This window comes from Carassius gibelio, chromosome A5 (assembly GCF_023724105.1).
Source record: "Carassius gibelio isolate Cgi1373 ecotype wild population from Czech Republic chromosome A5, carGib1.2-hapl.c, whole genome shotgun sequence".
NCBI classification, from domain to species: domain Eukaryota; kingdom Metazoa; phylum Chordata; class Actinopteri; order Cypriniformes; family Cyprinidae; genus Carassius; species Carassius gibelio.
In genome coordinates, this window is record NC_068375.1 from 38,619,119 (window position 1) to 38,640,323 (window position 21,205).

Genomic DNA, 21,205 nt, shown 5'->3' on the forward strand with positions numbered 1-21,205 from the left:
GTTCAAAATTTGGTGTTTTTTGTTTATATTAGAGTTCAACTATTTTATTATTAATAATAATGTATTAATTTAAATGCTCTTAGTTTCTATCTCTCAATTTCGTAATTTATAGTTAGATTATTTTGATATAATAATTATAATTAATATTAATTTAATACTCTTATTTTACAAGTTAATTTTATGTATTTATTTAGCATTTGTTTTATTGCATTTTAGTTTGCATTTGCAGTTAAATTAATATAGTATTAATAATTTAGTCATTTAATAATTCTTGTAGTTTACATCTTTATTTATTTTATTTTTTTTACTTATATTAGAGGTCAATTATTTTAATATTAATAATATTTTTTATTAATTTAAATACTGTTAATTTACATCTTGGTTTTGTTTTATAGCTTTTTAATTTATATTAGCATTAGATTATTTTAATATATTAATTAAATTAATTTAAATACACTTAGTTTACACTGTAATTGTAGTTTTTTAGTATTATATAAAATATAGCAATAGATTTTGATATGTTAATAATTTAAATTTATATTAGTGTCATGTTATTTTAATATATTACTAATTTATTCAATTAAATACCGTTTATGCATCTAGTGTTTTCCAGCATTTTCATTTATATATTAATATTAATTTAAATACTGTTTACATCTTGATTTTGTGGGGGTTTTTTTTATTAACATTTCAATTGCTTAACTCAATTGGAAAAAACTGAAGTAAATTCTCTGAATAATGAGGAAAAAATCATTTTGAGACTTGTGATGGCAGACTTTGGTAAATTATCTTCTTCCCTGAATAGAAACATGAGATGCATGAGATTATGAAAGACATCGCTGGAAGTGTTTTCTTGCACATGTTCCAGTCAAACTTTCCATTCATTGGGATTGAACTTCTATTAACGAGCGCTCGTTAGTGATGGGGTTGGGCTCTGATGTGTGTGTGTGTATGCGTGAGGAAGTGTGTTAAAGAGGGAAATCCTCAAACACACGCGTGTAAATCTGTCACTTTGACTGTGTTTCTCTTTTACTGCCTTAGTCTCTCACTCCATCTTTCTTTGTGTTCTTTGACATGGGCATACAGTGAAAACGCTCCGTACACCATCACACTCACATCCAGACATGGTTAGGGATTGATACAGTGCACAATATATGTCACACACTGAATACTGTGGAACTGGATGCATTATATGGATGCAACATTTCAAAACTTACTATTTTACAAGTTATAAAATCTCTCTCTCTCTCTCTCTCTCTCTCTCTCTCTCTCTCTATATATATATATATATATATATATATATATATAATATTGCAATTAAGTATTTTTTATTAAAACTAAACTTAAATATTTTTGTTAATAAAAAAAAGGCGTTTGTCAAAAACTTGTTCGGGATTCGTAATATGTACTATTTCAAGGCTGTTATTATTATTATTTTTTTTTATTTTTTTTATTATTATTTTTTTTTAATTATTTTTATATAACTAAACTTCAAAAATATTTTTTTCATAAAAAAAGGCGGTTGTCAAAAACTTGTTCGGGATTCGTTATATGTACTATTTCAAGGCTGTTATTATTATTATTATTTTTTTTTAATTTTTTTTTTATTATTATTATTATATAACTAAACTTCAAAAATATTTTTTTTAATAAAAAAAGGCGGTTGTCAAAAACTTGTTCGGGATTCGTAATATGTACTACTTCAAGGCTATTATTATTATTATTATTATTATTATTATTATTGATATTATTTTTATTATATAACTAAACTTCAAAAATATAAAAAAAGGCAGGTGTCATAAAACTTGTTCGGGATTTTTAATATGTACTATTTCAAGGCTAATATAATTATAATTTTTATTATTTTTATTATATAACTAAACTTAAAAAAAATTATATATAAAAAAAAAAGGCGGGTGTCATTTAAACTTGTTCAGGATTTGTAATATGTGCTATTTCAAGGATAATATTATTATTATTGTTATTATTATTTTTATTTTTAAAAATAGATGTCATTAAAACATGTCTGGGTCATATTTCACCACAAAGGAAATATTTGCCAAAATAAGTCCTATATTGAGTATTTATTTATTTAAGTTTCATTATGAACAATTTCTGCCAAATTGCCATGCATTCATGTTTTTAAAAAAAATGTTATTCATATTATTATTATTATTATTATATGTTTGTGTAAAAGTATGCATTATACAATTTTTTTCTTTACTGTTTTAAAAGGTGTTTTTTTAACATGTTTTAATAAAAATACTTTTAATTGTGTCTGATCTGAAAGGTTTTTCTCTGCGTCACATGAACCGTGTGAACGCAGCGTTGTGTTTAAGTTCGTTCCAGCGTTGGGGATCCAGGAAGTTCTTTTTCTTCCAGTGCATTCTTGGCTTGTTCTGCTTTACATGCTTTAAGTTCCTTTAGCAGCTTTGAAGCTTCATCCAAACAGAAAAGAGACGCGTTTGTCCTGCATGAGTCGTGTGTTTCTCCATCTGTCGGATGTGTTTTTGTGTTTTTTTCAGGGACTGCACAGGGTCATATTCATATTTCAGCTGCTCTAGGACGTGTATACGTTCTCTTTCAAACACTTAACTGTGACTTTAAAGAGAAAGAGATTGGGTGTTTGTGTGAAGCGTGATGGGTGCATCCTCTATTACAGGACAGGAAATGAGCTGCTTCTCTCTCTCTCTCTCAGAAAGTGCAGAATTCATGTGTGTGTGTGTGTGTGTGTGTGTGTATGGTTTATATGATTGTTCTTAAATGTTTCCTGAGCAGCAAATCATCATATTTTCATGATTTCTGAAGATCATGTGACACTGAAGACTGGAGGAATGATGCTGAAAATACAGCTGCACATCACAGAAATAAATTACACTTTAACACAGATTCACACAGAAAACAGATGTTTTACACTTTAATAATATTTCATATTTTTACCATTTTTATTGAGCAGAAGAGACTTCTTTTAAAAATAAATAAATAAATAAACATTCCAACGTTACAAAATCTTTAATATTATATATATATATATATATATATTAGTGTCATTTTTCATATTTAAAATTAATTGTTTTACTTTTTACTTTGGTTTTTTTGATTTAGTTTGTTGTGTTTTGTCATTTATATTAGATTTTTTTTATATGTCAACATAGTTTTTATTCATTTTAATTTTCTGCTTTAGTGTATTTTATTTGTGTGTGTGTGTGTGTGTGTTATATTCTTGATTTTACTCCAGTTAATATTTTTGTTTCCATTATCAAATTAGTTTTTTATTGTTTTAGTTAACTATAATAACCTCTTCTCAAATATGAAAATAAATGAATCGGAGTTTCACATCCCTTTATTATTTGAATGACATGAAATCAAGATCCTTTAAACGTGATAAAGCCTGTAATATCTGACTCTCGTCCTTGCGTTCCCGCTCCGAGTCACACATGGACTATAAACTAAAGAGAAGCGTTCCCCCGGGTGTGTGCTGCTGCGTCGTCTCTCTCTCCAGTGTTGTTTTAGGGGCTGATGTTATCATGTGTGTGTGATAAAGAGAGAAGAATGGGCAGCTGTGTGTGCAGGACGGCCCTCATCATCATCATCATCATCATCAGAGAGAGAGAGAGTCTGATTGGAGGTGGAATGCATTCATACGCTGCACAGGAAGTGGGCGTGTCTGTCTTTTATATAGTGGCTGACAGGGTGTGTGTGTGTGTGTGTGTGTGTGTTGCCCCATGCTGCTCTCTTTCACTCATGTCTATGTGAATGATTGAGCGAGTGTGTGTGTGTGTGTGTGTGTGTGTGTTTTGGCCCATTTGTCGCTGGGCAACGGCTCACACAGTTGTTGTGGATTCCAGCGCTGCATCTGTTGTGTTTGAAGCTCAAGCTCACCCGGCGGGGCGATAACTCTTCTCTTGTTGTTACTGTGACACACACTTTCTGGGATGTTCCCATTGGAACAGGTTCTTCTCACAGGGATGAGAACACAAGAGCCTACATCTTCTCTTTTTGCAGCTGTGTGTGTGTGTGTGTGTGTGTTATCCTTAAATAATGATTGGTAGAAGCTAAACTTTTTTATATATATATATATATATATATATATATATATATATATATATATATATATATATATATATATATATATATATAATTTTTTTTATTAATAAATGGTTAATAAAAATAATACAAAAGTTAAATAAATGAGAGAAAAATTAATAATATTATTTAAAATACAAAATTAAAGATATTTTTTATTTTATTAATATTTAAATTGTTTATTAAAAAAAGTTTAAATTTCTATAAAAATGTTACATTGTTATAAGATTGATTAATTTGCAGCTGATGTGCTGCTCAAGAAATATTTCTTATTGTTATCTGTTAATAATTAGTACAATTTTATTGTACAAATATTCTATTTTCTTACATTTAAAAATATAATGAAAAAAATGGATTTTAAAAAAGTCATATTTCACTGCAAAATATATATTTTGTATAAAGAAAATAGGCATATATCAGACTGCATTGACATGTATTTTTTTAGTATTATATCATAACCAAATTCTCATTATTTTGATACATCAATATGTTTTTTATTATTTTAATTATTCTAAATAATTTGTATTATATTCTGCATTACTGTAATATAATTACTTTGTATTCAAATCCACATAGAGTCCACTCTTTAATGGAAAGTTCACCTAAGAATTAAAAAAACTTTCATGATTTACTTGCATGCACACACACACACACATAAATTAAATACAGTACAACAAATAGCAATACAATTAAATATGCATTTAAAAATACATTATTATTTTTCTTTAAAAACATATATTATAAAAAAAAAGTTTGTTTATGAGTTCCCATGTAAAATCTGTATTCTGAAGGAAGATCAACTCAACAGTCAATAGCGCTTTATTTAATATAGATTGTTTTATAACCGTTTTAATGACATATAATAACAGTAATTAATGCTGCAAAATTAGGTTTTAGCAGTAAAGAAGACAATAGTGTCAATATTCAGATTTAGTGTGTGTGTCTGTGTGTCTGTGTGTCTGTGTGTGTGTGTGTGTGGAGCCTGCTTTGGGAAACTCGGAATGCAAAATGTTTGTGTCTCGTCTCATTCTTGAAGGTGTGCTCATTTCTCCACATGTCAGATGATCAGCAATGTGTTTATGTGTGTGTGTGTGTGTGTGTGTGTGTGTGTGTGGAATGCCGCTCTAAATATAACTCCAGGATCCTGGTGCTGCTGTGTAGTGGTTGGCCCTCTAGTGGTTGAAGCTTGAATCAAACATTACCTGCATGTCATTGTGTGAGAGGTGCTTCGGTTCTGCTGTTCTGATTGGATGAATCTCTTGTGAAGATGTCACGATCGCCATGGACACTGTCTCTGAGCTCAGTCATCAGATCAAGATCCTACAACTTTCAGATCTCTTTAATGGAGGTTTTGTCTTTTGAAAGATTTTCTGTTGAACCGATCTTCTGTTCCTCACAGCCTTGTTTTCATTCCTGTCACAAATTAAGACCGTCTCCAAAAGATGAACATCTGGCACAGTATTGAAGTACCGGAGCTTAAATGATGTTGTTGTTTTGACTTCATAATTCATATTTGAAAATAATGTTTGAAAAGTTTGGCAAAGCTGCAGTTTTATTTAGTATCAGCTACTATAATTAATTTTATTTTAGGTTTTCCATTTTCATTTTAGTGCAGTTTTCAGTAATTTTGTTTTTATATTTAATTGGTGTAATAAAGAAAATTATGTCTATAGATTTCTAATAGTTTTTTTTTTTCAGTTTTATTTATAATTATCACATAAATTCAAACAAAATGAAAATGAGATGTTGCCTTAATACCTGAAATCAAGGTTCATACAAGTTTGCATTTTTTATATTTTATTTTATTTCAGTTGACAATTATTTTAAGTAACAATAGTTGTATTTTGATAAAATGTGTCCTTGATCAGGTGGTATATATATATATATTAATTGACAGATATGACCAGCACAAACCCTCCCCACAGCTCTTAAATATATAAAGTATTATTATAGGCTTTTGAAAGATGGATTTATTATTTACTGGGTCGTTAATTGTTAATACTGAACACAAAAAGTTACAAAAAAAAAAGTTTGAGGTGTGTTTTACAAGGAGATATTATTTCAGTATTCTGTGTTTAATTCAGTGTGTTACGTGCAATTGTAAGAATTATTTGTGAAGATAACTAGCATTTTCTGAGTGAAAACTTCACACCTTCTCACACACACACACACACACACACACACACACACCCGGGGAATGCGCTGGTGTTTCTGCCCTGCAGCGCCGCCGCTGTTAAATTTTACTGTCCTCATTTTTCCTGCTTTGATGCAGCGAGTGTTGTTTGAAGATCAGCTGCTGTTTAATTGGCTGTGAAATACCTCTGGGATGGGATCGGCCCGGGCCTGTGCTCGGGAACACCGGAGGGACGCGGGTCAGAGGACGGGGATCGCTGCAGGCCGGAGCGATGAATGGGGAATGTGCTGTGCTTTGGGTTAAAAGTTTAGCCCAGGACTCCAGTGTGGGAGAGCCCTGCTAATATTAATATTAGCTAATGACAGCGACCCTAAAGACGTCCTGTTCTTCTTTCTATGAATCAAAGAATCCTGAAAAATAAAGTGTATCACGGTTTTCACAAAACTATTCAGCAGCACAACTGTTTTCAACATTGCTAATAATTTAGAAATGTTTCTCGAGCAGTAAATCAGTATATCGTTATGATTTCTGAAGATCATGTGACACTGAAGACTGGAGGAATGATGCTGGAAATACAGCGGAGCATCACAGAAATACATTACACTTAATCTCTTTTCAATTCTAATATTTCACAATAATACTGATTTTATTGGATTGTTTATCAAATAAATGCAGCCTTGGTGAGCAGAAGAGACTTCTTTCAGAAACATAAACAATTATTTAAAAAATTTGACTCGTATTGAAAAAAATAAAGAAGACAATATATGTATACTGTATGTGTGTGTGTGTGTGTGTGTGTGTGTGTGTACCCAAACACTACATGTTATACTAAAAGTATAATCTTTCAGAAACATTAAAAAAAAGTTACAGACGGCAAATTTTGAACTGTCTCATATAATTATAAACGCATTTCCACTGCACTTAATTCATATGCAAGGAATGAAATGTGGCCATATCTAGAATCAACATTTATTTTGCATGAAAAAAACAAAACATGAAAAGATCTCCTAGCTAGCCGGACATGTAAATGAGCTAAAAATTAGAAGAAATAATAAAATAAAATCTTCGAGTGGGATCAGAAAAATCACCTTAAATCATCAAGAAAACTACTGTGGATTATTTTTCTCATCTCACTGGCAAATATATTTACATGTTGTAATCATAAAATTGATTGTTTTTAAACTTGATTGTCTTCAGAAAGCAAGGCTTAATATCTGATGTCATTTTAGTTTGCATGTAAATGGATTTTGATTTATGAATATTTAGAATATTTTGTGCTGGAAATCAAGATTTTTTTTGCAGTGTGAACAGAAAGTATTGAAAAAGGTTACTTCCATATTATAGTGTTTCATTAGCACGATTGGCAAGTGACTAGCATGTCTCTAGCATGATTAGCAAGTAACTAACATGGCGTTAAGTTTCTAGCATGTTGCTAACATTAGCAAGTGACTAGCATCTCTCTAGCATGATTAACAAGTTACTAACATGGCGTTAAGTTTCTAGCATGTTGCTAACATTAGCAAGTGACTAGCATGTTTCTAGCATGACTAGCAAGTGACTAGCATGTCGTTAGCATCATTAGCAAGTGACTAGCATGTCACCGTATATGTATTTATATATATAATACGTATATGTATTTATATATAATATGTATATGTATTTATTTATAAAGAATATAATATATTTTATGAAAATATATTTATATAATGACCCCTAACCTATGTGTGTTTGAGGGAATTCTGAATTGTTTATATATATATATCTTGTGATTTTAGTTTTTCTAAAGACAGTTTTATCCCCAGATAGTTTTAGGCCTCTCTCTTCTCAAAGGAAACGTGTCTTTATAAAGAGGAACTGACTGACTCCGAGTCCCAGAGACGCTGCTTCATTCAGAGCGCAGGTTTCTCCTGAACATGACTCTGTTCTCTCTGTTGTTTTTGCGGCAGCTGCAAGCAGAGGCATGCGTCGCTGCACACATACTGTACAGGTCACACCTTGCTATGAAAAAGACTTTTCTCATTTCCATCTCCCCCCTCTGGTCACAAAAACTCCCACAATCCCCTTGGAGAACTGTAGCGTCCCGTCAACATGCCCCCCCCCCCCCATTTATCAGCAAAATCTTGCATCATGATACGAGTCATTTTAGTACAAATTTTATAAACACACGCAGAAAAGTAATTTTGTTGCAACTGGGCTTTAGGGACAAAAATCGAAAGAAATCCTGATTGGATGAGCCACACAAAAACAAACAAACAAAAAACGAAATAAAAAAGAAAATATGTGACCATGGAGCACAAAACTAGTGCTAAGTGTAATTTTTTCGAAATGAAAATGCTGAATGAAAAATCTTTCCATTGATGTTATGATAGGACAATATTCGACTATTTGAAAATCTGGAATCAATGGTCTTTAAAGTTCTCCAAATAAAGTCCTTAGCAATGCATATTATTAATCAGAAATTAAGTTTTGATATATTTACGGTAGGAAATTAACTAAACATCTTCATGGAACATGATCTTTACTTAATATCCTAATGATTTTTGGCGAAAAAAAAAAAATCAATTTTGATCCATACAATGTATTTTTGGCTGTTGCTACAAATATACCCTGGAGACTTAAGACTGCTTTAGTGCTCCATGGACACATATTATAAATCGTCTATGCAAATGTATCTAACACAGTATCATCGATGTAACAACTGCCTTTCCAGCTCTCTATACCTCCGGTTTAAGATGTGAGAAAGCATGTAGACCTGTGTTATTAGTGCTTGAACACTTTGTGTAGATCGGATTCACGGTTCTTATGGAATAACAGGATACGGATCAAAACAGGAATGTTTTCATGTGGCGAATGAAAGCACAGGAAGAAGCGGCTAATTAAGCTGCCTCTCGGAGCCCGAGGACGGACTGGAAACTCCTCACGCACGCTTCACATCACAACTGAACCTGTCAGAGATCACGCTCACGTGCACCGTTTACCGCTGTGAACACGTTACGATTGAAACATGCAGTATTACCTGCACTGTATATAATGATTGTGGTTTTAACAGTAAAAGACTGTAAAAATGCTACAGTAAAAACCTGTTAATTGGTTATCAGTAAGTTTCCATACTATATACGGTGAATAACTGTAATTGCATTTAATGTAATTTTACAGTACAATACTGTATACAGTTTTTGGAAGTGAAAAGGAAAGTAACTTGAATTTACAGTAAAAAACTGTAAATTGACTTTCACATAATTCAGTGCATGACACTACTTTTTTTATAACTGTTTCTTTATAGTTTTTTCTTATTAGTTGTGTACATGGGTTTTTATCTTACATCTAATGTCTATATATACATATATATTTATTTCTGTTTGACATTCTTGCCAAATTAGGCTTCAGTAGATCTGTTATTTAGCGTCTGGGTGCCAGTGAGACGTTACTGTCAGGCTACTGTAGTAGATCATTTCAGGAATGTGGTGTTATTACAGTAGATGACTGAGTTTCATTCTTTGTGTGTGGCTTACTTTAATCATCTGAGGTTATCCGAGGGAATCTATCCGAGGGTTTTGTCTCCCTTCGCCTGCGGGCTGGAAATAAACCACCAGCTCTCAGAACAAGGGATCAAGCTGAATTAACAAACATCCATTTATGAAGATGATAGAGGGATGATTGTTTAGTGCGATCGAAAGAACCGCTGAGTGATTAAGCAAAGGGAAGAAAGAGCTGATGAGAAGGGACGTCTAATGATGATTTCAGTGCATTTCTAAGCTTCATCTCAACATCCACCTGTAATGTCTGTTTAAATGAATTGATTTACATGATTTACATGTTTGTTAATCGATATATTTTTGTTGAAGACATGGGTTAGCATTATTTCAGCTTATTTTTTAAATAATTGTTTAACAGAGGAATTCCTGGTTAAAAACTACATTACCCATAATTCTGCAGTGAAATCTCCACCAATCAGAGAAGGGCCAGAAGCAAATTGCGCCAAAAGAACTCCCGTGAAGCACTACGAATTCTCCCTATATTCCTAAACCAAGTGAATATTTGTATATAAATGCATTTTTGCAATAAATGTAAAAGATATTGTTTCTGTATGTAAACAACATCAGTTTTTTTTATTGTCATTCGCAATGCTTCATGGGATTGTAGTTCTTTCCCTTATAAAAGCCGTTAAGTTCGCAGTCTTGTATCTTTGACTTTTAGTCTGATTTTCAGTTGTTTAAATGTTGTGATTCTCCTCGTAGCTGGTTGGTATAGTTCTCAGCTTATAAGTCTTGAACAAAAATGTAAAAAAAAAAATACTTAAGGGGGGAAAAATGAGAAAAATACTTTTAAGCATGTTTTTATGTTCCACAGAAGAAAGTAAGTCATGCAGGTTTAAAACAACATGATTTTTAGTTTTAGCTTAACTATTCCTTTACTCTTACACAAAAATATTATTTGTCAGGATTGTTACTGTTTTATACTGAACTATATTGGTTTCTTCTATCCTTTCAGTTCTTGTTCTTCCAAACACACACACACACACACATCAGCTATTAATTGTATGCACCCCACCTCAAGCACACCCCTCATTGATGCTCCGCCTTTTCCTGTTTCAACCGGCCAATCGGCTGAAAGCAGACAGGTAGCACTGACTCTCTCTCTCTCTCTCTCTCACACACACACACACACACATTACACTCTGAACCCTCTCATTAACCCTGCAGATAAGAATAAACTCATACAAGTTTTTAAGATTTCTCACACACCAAGCAGAACTAAAAACACTGACCATATCTGTGCACGTGCTCGGTTAAAACTTTTAGCTCTTTGTGTGTGTGTGTGTAGCTAGCCGGCTAATGACGGGTCTGTGATTGTACTTCCTGTCTCCGGAGAAGCCGTCTGCAGACATAAGGCCTGTTATTAAACCCTTTAACACACAGCAGCACAGTCTGTGTCCTGCATTACAATCAGTTTTACCGTAGTTTCTTTTATTTATCTAGTGATTATTGGAGGAAACTTAAAGACACTTGTGACATCAGTTACAGTTTACCGCTTCACAGTGCGCTTCGGTTTTATTGCTCTAATTACTGTAACATCATGGATTGGTGATTTGTTCTGGAGGCTTGTGAAGATCATTCCTCCGCTGAGGAACAGTGAAAGTAAAGCTTCTGGAAACAAACGCTCCTCAAAAGATCCTGAGGATCAGATCTGAGACTCAAATCATGATTGATGGAGAATCAAGTGAAGATGAGCTGCTTCAGTCCAGTAAGAGTTCATCTGGAGATATTACTGACCTTATTCTGACCTTAACTTGATTAAAACCAGTCAAGATTTGACACGTGAAGCTCCAGCTGAAGGATTATTTGAGGAATTGTTCACGCCTCGAGCACAAACTCTTCAGGATAACACACACACATCAGTTTAATTAGAGTTTGGGTTTGCTCAAATCACTAACCTTCAGTCTAATTTGCAGTAATAGCAATGTTTGACTTTGCAAGTTTGCAAGCACTGCTAATTATAACCGCTCAATCACTTTACCACAACTACATGCACACACACACACACGGTCATTGTCTGGAACGCAGCAGTATACTTTCCTTCAACTCATACTTTGACCTTTGAACTCTCAGCAGTTGGGCAGGAAATAGACTTACGGTGAGTTATTGGTCATTGTTTGGGCAGAATTCCCTCCCAGTCGCACAAGAAAAGTGCATCTATCTATCTTGACAAAAGCGGGGAGAATCTGACACAGTGGAAGGAAGTACTAGTGTTTTTGTAGTGTATCAACTGTTTTTCTTCTCTAAACTGCACTAAAGATCGATCTGAATAATAATAATCCGTCACAATAATCATTGTGCATTACACTAGTGATTTGATTGATTGATTAGTGTTTTGCACATGAAGAATTAAATGTAGTGCATGTTTTTTGGTGGAGATCTTCCCTTAAACTCGAAGAATTTAAAAGGATATGTTTCGTAGTTTGTGGATCTCTGCTGACTTTATATGTGTCGTAGTCTCTTAAAATGTTTTAGGAATTTGGTCGGAAGTTATTGAAAGTGCACACAAACTCTCTCACACAGGGGTCAGAAGCTGTGCTGAATTGCATTATGACAGGACTCCACGGCTTCAAATATGTGATAGGATTGCCATCTGCTGTCTCGTGGGATTTCTACAACACAACTAACGCTCTCTCTGTGTCTCTGTGTCTCTCAGGCTCGTCTGGCCCTTCAGAGAGGCGCTCAGGCCGTCATCTTTGACATCACAGATGATCCCGGTGCTGCTCAGGAGGTCAGTATTACAATAATTGACTTCGCTAGCCATAACATTATACATTTCTTTTGTAAAATCATAATCAATTAACATGGGATATCCTTTTTACAATTTTTATTAATTGTAATTGATAGTATTATTATTATATTTCAAAGTTTTTTTAGGACAGTTGCCAATAAACATACCTTATTTAACCATTTCTATAATTTTAGATTATAACAAATTAACATGGAATCTCCGTTATTCTGTTCTTTATTTATTTACTTATTTATTGCATTTATTTGTTATTTTATTGTTTGCTTGTTTTTTTATTTTAGGAGAGCAGTTGAAGATAAAAGCAGCTTATCACAGTTTTAACTAACTCTGAATCTAAAAATAAGAAAAATCCGCACAGTATTTTCATTCAATCAAGTTTGTTTTTATTTTTATTGCTATTTTAATTCATTGTTTTTAGTTTTTATTTGTGTTTTTTGATTTATTTATATTGGAAGACAGTTACCGATAAAATTTAAATAATACCGATCAGTTTAAATAATCATTTAAAATCTTAATTTTTTATTCAATTTTTATTTATTATTATTCAGCATATTATTTTATAATTATTATTATATTTTATTTATTAAGTTATTTTATTTTTCATTATCTTTTATTTTAATTTTGTAAGACAGTTGCAGATAAAGCAATTTATCAAAATCTTAATAATTAGTGTAGTAAATAAGGTAGCTTGGCAAAAACATTTTTGTTTCTAAATCATGTAGTTCAAAATATATTCTATTCTATATCAGTAGTTAGACACTTTGTTGTTGTCTGTTTTTTCACACACAGCTGCGTGATTCAGGTTCGTTTCCTCGTCCAGTGGTGCTGGTGAAGTCATCAGATGCAGAAGAACTGATGGGACTCGTCAATAAGAACGAAGAAGCCATGGTGTTCATAGATATCATGATGGAGACTCCAAAATGGGTGTGTAAACGTATCAAACACTTAAAAAAAATGTCTTTTAATTTCTAGGTTTTACTGTTTCTGTCTTCATGCTGAAAATAACGGCGTAAACCAGCATGATTTTACTGGAACAACATTCCCATCACCCAATCAGAATTAAGGGAAAGTGTAGGGCTTTTGTAAGAGATGGGGTTGGGACTTAAACAAACCTATAATTTTCTATATTTTTAGGGCTAATCAATTAGAAATATGTTTAGCACTTTTAGTTTAACAGGATGATCACTGTTATAGCTGCACTATGCACCTGAACATATTAACTGGTACGGCTGGTCAACCAGTATGGTCCTTCTGGACTCTTTTTGGTTAAGCTAGTTAAAAAAAGCATGGGATGCTAGCATCCAAAATCCAACATACATTGGTACACTTTCAGAAAAAATCAGTACAATGTCTGTCACTTGGTGATACCCGGTTTATTTTGGAATAGCCAAAATAATATATCAATATACCAATCCATTAGTTGGTGATTTAATGACAAACTAATGGCAGGACACTCAAGTTTCAATCTTTGTTGTTGTGTACACAGCCTTACTATGACGTTGGCATCCTGTTGACTGTGGCTCTGGTTGTGTTGGCCATCGTCATGATCTTTGTTTTACGCTTCCGCTGCAAGTCCAACAGAACCTGGGTAAGAAAACACCAAGGGTGGCCAACTTCGGTCCTGAAGAGCTAGTCCTGTAGAGTTTCGCTCCAACTCTGATAAATAAATAAAAAAACAGCCTATAGCTTTCTAGTAACCCTTAGACCTTGATTAACTTGTTGAGTTGTGTTTGATTAAGGTTAAAGCAAACTCTCCAGGACCGAAGTTGGCAACTGCTGCATTATACCAATGCTGTCTATGTTTACCATTAGTATTGATTGTAACATGACCATTGATTACATCATTGTATTCCTCTCCTCTTCTTTATGATCATAACTTATTGTTTTGATGTTTAAAATCACTGTAGAAATCTCAAAATCTTTTTTTCTCAACTCCCAGGACTCTGTGCACCAGCAGACCATGCGTGCCATCAGCAGGTTGGAAACACGCACATACAGCTCTCAGGGTTGCTCTGGCTCCCAGCGTTCTCGTGAGACTCCAGGGTCAAATAGCAGCTCCAATTCCAGCCCGGTCTGTGCCATCTGTCTTGAGGAATTCATGGATGGCCAGGTAGGAGATAAAAAGAAAAAGCATTATATGATTTTGGAAAAAAGCTAGAAAAGCCATCAAACGCAAGACAGGAAAAGAACCACTTTGGTTTTGAGGCACACCAATGGCACGTTTAATATTACATTTTCTGTCTCTCTGGCAGGAGCTGAGAATCATCTCCTGTGCTCATGAATTCCATAAGGAGTGTGTTGACCCCTGGCTCCTACAACATCGTACCTGCCCACTGTGCATGCACAACATCATGGGTAAACTGCCTCAGGGTACATATATATTTCTCCTATAATATTATTATAGAGCTTACGAGGCAGCACTGTTTTGAAATTCCTCTTCTTTCTTTATCTTATGCCTCCCAAATATGAAAACATCAATGTGTGGAGCGCAAAAGATATTTTGAAGAATGTTTATTTGTCATTGGGGTCTTGTGTTGTTTGGTGCCCAATGTTCTTTGGAATGTCTTTTGATGTTCAAAAAAAGAAGGTCACATATAGGTTTGTTAAGAACCGAAGCAGGATTTCACTTGCTCAGAACCAAAGCCTGAACATACCCTGAACAATGCAATTCTAGTTCTTGATATTCAATAGGAATTTTTCGTAGCAATGTTTTTTTATTAAATTCACCATCTACCCTCCTACAGGTTCAGATCAGGCATCCCGTCTGTCCCAAAGGAGTCGAATGCCACCCCCTCCACCAGAGCACAGTCAAGCCTTCCTCCTTCCGCATAACTATCCAAACCAACACCCTTATCATCGGCAACCTGTTCCCTTTTCCCTGCGCCATCATTACCCCCGTAACCCATCTGGACCTTTACCCCAATTGGGCCACTTTGGCAACTCACCCCCACTCCGTCCACAGACTTTCCGTTGCATTCCCAGTGGACCGTTGGGTGCTAGGTGTGCATATCACTCGGCTCCAGATGCCCATCAGGGACGTGCACATAGGACAGGTGGGCACGGGTGTCGGACTGGGGGGCATCACTATGCAGCCCCCAGAAGGTCGTGTCACCGGTGCCCCGGAGGACCTTCGCGGAATGCCTCAGGTTCTCGGATGCATCACGTGGCATCATCCGCAAATCATGGAACTCATCATCACCTGCCACGTGGGGGAGGCTCGCACAGTCGCCAAGATGATGGAAGCTGCTCAGGAGGGAGTTACCATACCGAGCGGAGCGGTTATCTTGCAGACGGACCGGCTAGCGATTCCAGCTCGGGATCGTGCCATGGCTCGTCCAGTGACTCTGTTTTGAACTGTACAGACATCAGCTTGCAGGGTGTTTATGGCAGCTGGTCTACTTTTCGTAGTTCGCTCAGCAGTGATTACGACCCATTTGTCTACTGCGGACCGGGCAAAGCTCCACGCAGAGGGAGCATGGAGGCCACACAAAGGCCTCGTTCCCTGGACTCTGTAGTGAACCAAACCAGGATTGGAAGCATCGGTGATGCCGGTGTCATCTGCCCGGAAGAACAGCAGCCGCAGCAACAGATGGCTGTGTCCAGTCATGTTCACTTTCATAGGCATAGACACCACTTTTATGAGGACGGGGAGCTCAGTCAAGGGCCCGGCCGAGGTCGTGAGGGGGATCAAGAGGCCATGTCCTCAGCTGCGGCAGCAAGTGGGTCTTGTCCCGTAACTAAAGACAAAGACTCCTCCGGGTGTCAGGGACAAAACCAGTCTTGCCATTGCCCCAAAACAGACCTCAGTTCAAGGAGGGTTAAGGATAGAGACCCGGACCCTCTTTCCACCTCAGGTGCTTCTGTGATCCTTCCCTCCCCTCCTTTAACCTCTCCGTCCCCACCCTGTTGCAACAAAGGCCCAAGATGGACGTCCAGTCGGAAAGCAGCCGGCTGTCCATTGGAAGCTCCTTCGCCGGTTGTTCACTTCCATCAAAACTTGGACCTTCAGGATGATTGTAGCATTCATATCCACTACGGACAGGGAGCGGGAAGCTACTGCTGCACACCTCCGCCAGACATGGCCCCCACACTGCTGCCGGTACCTCTAATCTTGGACTCTTCGGGTATGACCGACTGGCCGTGCTGTAGTGGGGCACATGTGGTTTGGCAGAAGCAAGTGCAGCAGTCCCAATCTGAGCCTCAGCTTCTGGGACCCACTTCTGGAATGGACAGACCCCTGTGTAGGGCCTATCATGGCCCAGGGGACGAACATCCCATGGACTGTCCGTACTGCCAAAGTCTACACAATAGTCAGGGTGAGTATGTCTGACAGAAGTGCACTCCTGGACCAACATTGGCCACCCCTGATGTATAGCCTAACTTTTAAATTACTTTTAGATATGTAAGATTATCCTGATAAGCAATATATGTAAGAATCATAAACTTTTGTTAGTCACAGGGCTTATTTTCTGCAGCAATCCAAAAGCCAATTGAAAACCAGTTGCCTTTTTGTTGAAGGACATTTGTTGATGGGGTTGGTGTATAAAAATATATAATCTATGCAGTACTCTAATGCATTGAATCTGCACAGCTGGTTTTCAGTTTGAATTAAATATTCCTTCAATTAAATGAGTTTTAAATGTTTTTTTTTTTCTCCACAGGGTCAGAGGAAGAGTCTCGTGTTTGAGAAAACTCTTCATCCGAAACTCCTCACGCTGCTACACAAGAGCCGAAATGGACAAAACAGTTCGGCGATCTCTCGCTGTGTCTTTCACTCACATTTTGAGTCTTCCGGATAATTCCAAACTTTTTCTGCAAAATCAAACTGGATTACCAATAATCTCCAGACCTCAGAATTTCGTTCTTACAAAGAATTGAGCAGTCATTGATGATTAGATGTTTATTCCGAAGTACTCTTCAGTAGTAACTCACTGTTGCTAGCACTAGGGCTGTCACTTTTGTGAAAAAATAATTTTCGATTTTTAAGACATAAGTATTCATTGAATCGATTGTAAAATCGATTTTCCATGTCTAAAAAAAAAGACGTTTCCTTTTCAACGTCAAATAACACACGAACGTAAAGAGAGCACTGGAAATGCACAAGCTATTTTTCTTATTTATTGGCATGAAGTGTCGTGAAAAATAACAAACCGCAACAGGAGCACAACATTCTCAAAAAAATATATGTGCAGAGGGGACGGCTGCCATAACATAAGAAAAACATCACTGCAGGCTTCAACCTGCAAAAATCTCCAAGATTATTTTAAATAATGATTCAATCCATTTCAAACAACTGTTCAAAAAATGAAACTTTAAATGGACTTGTTTTTTTATTGAACGTAACCGACAGTTAGGCTAGGCGGCACTAAGCAGGCATAATGAAATGTGCAAAAAGGCTCAGGCCATTACATTACATATTGGACAGGAAAACAAGTCGATCAACATTTTCGGGGTCCAGAGCAGAGCGTTTTTTATTCACTATACGTCCAGCTATTGAGAAGACGCGCTCCGACCGCACTGATGTCCCAGGGACACTCAGGTTCAGCTGCGCAAGGTGGGGGTATTACTGCCAGTTTTCCACTACAAAAGCCGGTCGCTGTCAGCTTGCAATGGTCCTTTTCATAACTCAGAATCTCCTGTAACTAGATGCGCGAATGAGGCGAATTCGCGTCTACCATGTCGTGAGACCGCTAGACGCGTGTAAACGCGTCTTAACATTGACTTAACATTTAAATAATTCGCAACAAGACGCTCCATTCGCGTTTGGTGTGAACGCAGAATAAGAAGTCACTTTCGACGTCACTGGGTCTTATAGGCGCGTAAAATTTCTGGTATTTTCTGTCTAGCTTTCGCAACGCATACTGCACTTTCGGAATTCTTTATTTTGTTTTCTGCTTGTTTGTGAGTTTTGTTACATCTATATTTTTTATTGTTTAATTCTTTTCAAATTAATAGAGTACATATTTGGTTAAAATAGATTCCCTATTTTCATTTTCGAAACTTTTTTTGATTGGTCCGATCGATTGTGCAATCGATTTTCGAACTAAAAGTGACAGCCCTAGCTAGCACCTTTGTAATGTCCAAAATAAGTCATTCTTGGTACTTTAGCCAATATGGTCCAAAAGTGACTTTTTTTAATAGACAAACAAGTTGTATTAATTCAGGCAGTTATCAGAGGATCTGGAAGATGCGTATGAAATTGAGTATGCGCTCAATCTGGCTTTCCTCCTTTCATTTGGTTTAAATCAGGATTCAATTAGGATGTTCTCTTGTAAACAATTTCTAAATGATCTTCATAAAAGTCCTCAAAGATTTAAACGTTCTTTCATATTCCATTGAGGTTCAGACTTGGCGTATGTACTCTATGCATGTACGTAGACACTTCTATCTATACAAGCCTGGTTGTTGTGTTCTGAAATGTCACAACCAATCCGTAACACAACATTGGCGTAATCTGTCTCATTCTACAATAATTTTTCTCTTCCATGTTAACTACTATCCTGGCGGTATCATTATACCTTGAAGACTGAGATACTGAGCTTGCAATGCATCGGCTGTGCATTTACTTCTGTGTTTGCGTACTTGCATAAAGTAGCTTTCATTAGTTGACCGTGCCTACTGGCTAATTGTTAGCCATCTAGTCATTGCGGTGCTACCCACCTCTTCCTTTTTATTTCTGACTCTTTAACTTTGTGTTGGTCTTCGTTCAAGCTTCTGGCCTGGTTTTCCAGCACTACCTCAGATAACCAATCAGAAAAGTCCTATTAGCGAGACGGTACTTCAAAGGTACTTGTGCGCTGGCCTCTCGTTACCCCTGCCAGATATTAACTCAGGCGATAGGGAGCTTTACTTTATATCATCTGTCCTTGGAAAGGAGCATTTCATTGAGGTTTCAGGTCTCGGTTTTGTTAATTCAAAAATGGCAGCTGTTATTTACAAATGTTGTTGTGTCTACATTTATTAATTTTACTTGTCAAAACTGAATGAATTGACTGAATATATTTGGGGAAAGTTGTGAAGATTTTGTTTTGTTTCATTATTTTGGCCTGTTAAACCTTGTGTGTTCGGGCTGAGAAGGACTACATTTCCCAGAAATGCTTTGCTTTGCTTTCACCTCTTTGACTCTCATATTCCCTTAAAGGGATTCAACATTTCATAGAAACCAACCAGCATACAAGCTCACCAAAAGTGCCTCTGTATCCCATCAAATGAACACTTCATGAAGTTTATACATACATTTATGTAGCCTGCTGTCTTGTTTATGGCAATACCAGCCAACACACATAACTTGAGCTGACTCGATACGTATTGCCTGCAAGCATGGTTATCTTTACTCTGTTACCCAGAAATCTCTCGTCATATATTGTAAAAGCCAACCGTTAAAGGAATGGTCTGGGTTCAAAACAAGCTGAAACATGTGACAAGCTTCCTTAAGTTGGGAAAAGATATCAGATGCAGTTTTGAACCTGAAACATGCCTTTAAGTAAAGAAAATGAAACACTGGAAATCTTGCCATGACAAACACCTGGATGTTTGTTTGCTTTTGTTTGTTTTTTGTCAGTTAATGGTCAAATTGGTCAAAGGTCTTGGTCCTTTGAACCACAAACACCTCCCATGAGTATTTTTGGCATGTTGATTTGCATCAAAACGAGGCTGAATCCAAAATGAAAAAATGCATAAGACAATTTACTAAATCCCAGTAGGGTTCCCACAACATTATGATCAATGACTCTTCCAATTGTTTTTTGGATTATTGGAAAAATTTGGAAAATATGTTAAACATTTTTGAGCACTGCATAGCAAAAATATATATATATTGACTATAGAAATGTCCATAGCTTATCCAGAATTACCTTGTATTTCCAATACTTTCTGTGGGAACCCTGTTAAATTCAGATACTTGGATGCATCTAGACATTCTTTTGTTCACTTTTTCATAAACCAAAGATAAGTATTATCCAACATTTTCATTGTTGCAGTGAATTTTGTAAGTCATTTTAGTAATCAAGTCCTCATGATTTTCTTTTAACTCAAGATAGTATGTAAACGCAGCTATTTCCACCAGATTATGGAAGATTTGCACTTCCATGTTGGCATCCGTCTCACGTAAAACTCTCGGCTTAATCTAGAAAGGATGCAAACAGCACTTTTCCTTGGGAAAAACAAAATCTGCATGTGATTCAAGAAAGGAACGCAAAGCAAATCAATTGAAGCACTATGTAGCTACTAGTTCTACGTCAATCAAAGAAATGTCAGTGAGGATGATTTTATTTTCTCTACAGTTGTAGATCGTCAGTTATGTCTGTATTGTTATACGCTCTCTTTTCCACAGAGAATCAATTAAAACTGCCTTTTTTTATTAGAGCTAAATCCCTTCAGAAATCAAAGGATATGCCAGTATATGTATAATATTTTGTGTAAAAAAAAATTAAAAAGAAAGACAAAGCAGTTATAAGATAAAATGTTGTATTTTATATATAATAGAACATTTCAATATGGTAATGTAACTAATATATTTATTTACTAATATATTTATCCTTTTTTGTCCAGGTCTGAGAAAATGTACAAAAATAAAATAAAAAATGTTATTTTCTCATTTTTTTGGAATGATATTCTTTGAAATGTACAGCTGCCATCATACATGTATAAACCTGGCATCATTCCGATTATATACAAATAAATTATTTTGAAATAAAAATA

General features: G+C 35.6%; 1 protein-coding gene across 2 annotated transcripts in view; it reads left to right on the top strand.

Moving 5' to 3' along the window:
- Positions 1-21,205, top strand: part of LOC128014899 (E3 ubiquitin-protein ligase RNF43) — a 59,596-nt gene extending 38,391 nt beyond the window's left edge. The window contains exons 3-9 of one of the 2 annotated variants that reach the window (XM_052598597.1): positions 12,413-12,487; positions 13,295-13,429; positions 13,992-14,093; positions 14,445-14,615; positions 14,758-14,860; positions 15,250-16,821; positions 17,167-21,205. In XM_052598597.1, coding sequence (XP_052454557.1) covers positions 12,413-12,487; positions 13,295-13,429; positions 13,992-14,093; positions 14,445-14,615; positions 14,758-14,860; positions 15,250-16,821; positions 17,167-17,192 — 2,184 coding nt within the window. In that variant the 3' untranslated portion in view covers positions 17,193-21,205. Of the gene's footprint in view, positions 1-12,412; positions 12,488-13,294; positions 13,430-13,991; positions 14,094-14,444; positions 14,616-14,757; positions 14,876-15,249; positions 16,822-17,166 lie in introns of both variants that reach the window. The other variant, XM_052598596.1, reaches the window with a different exon arrangement.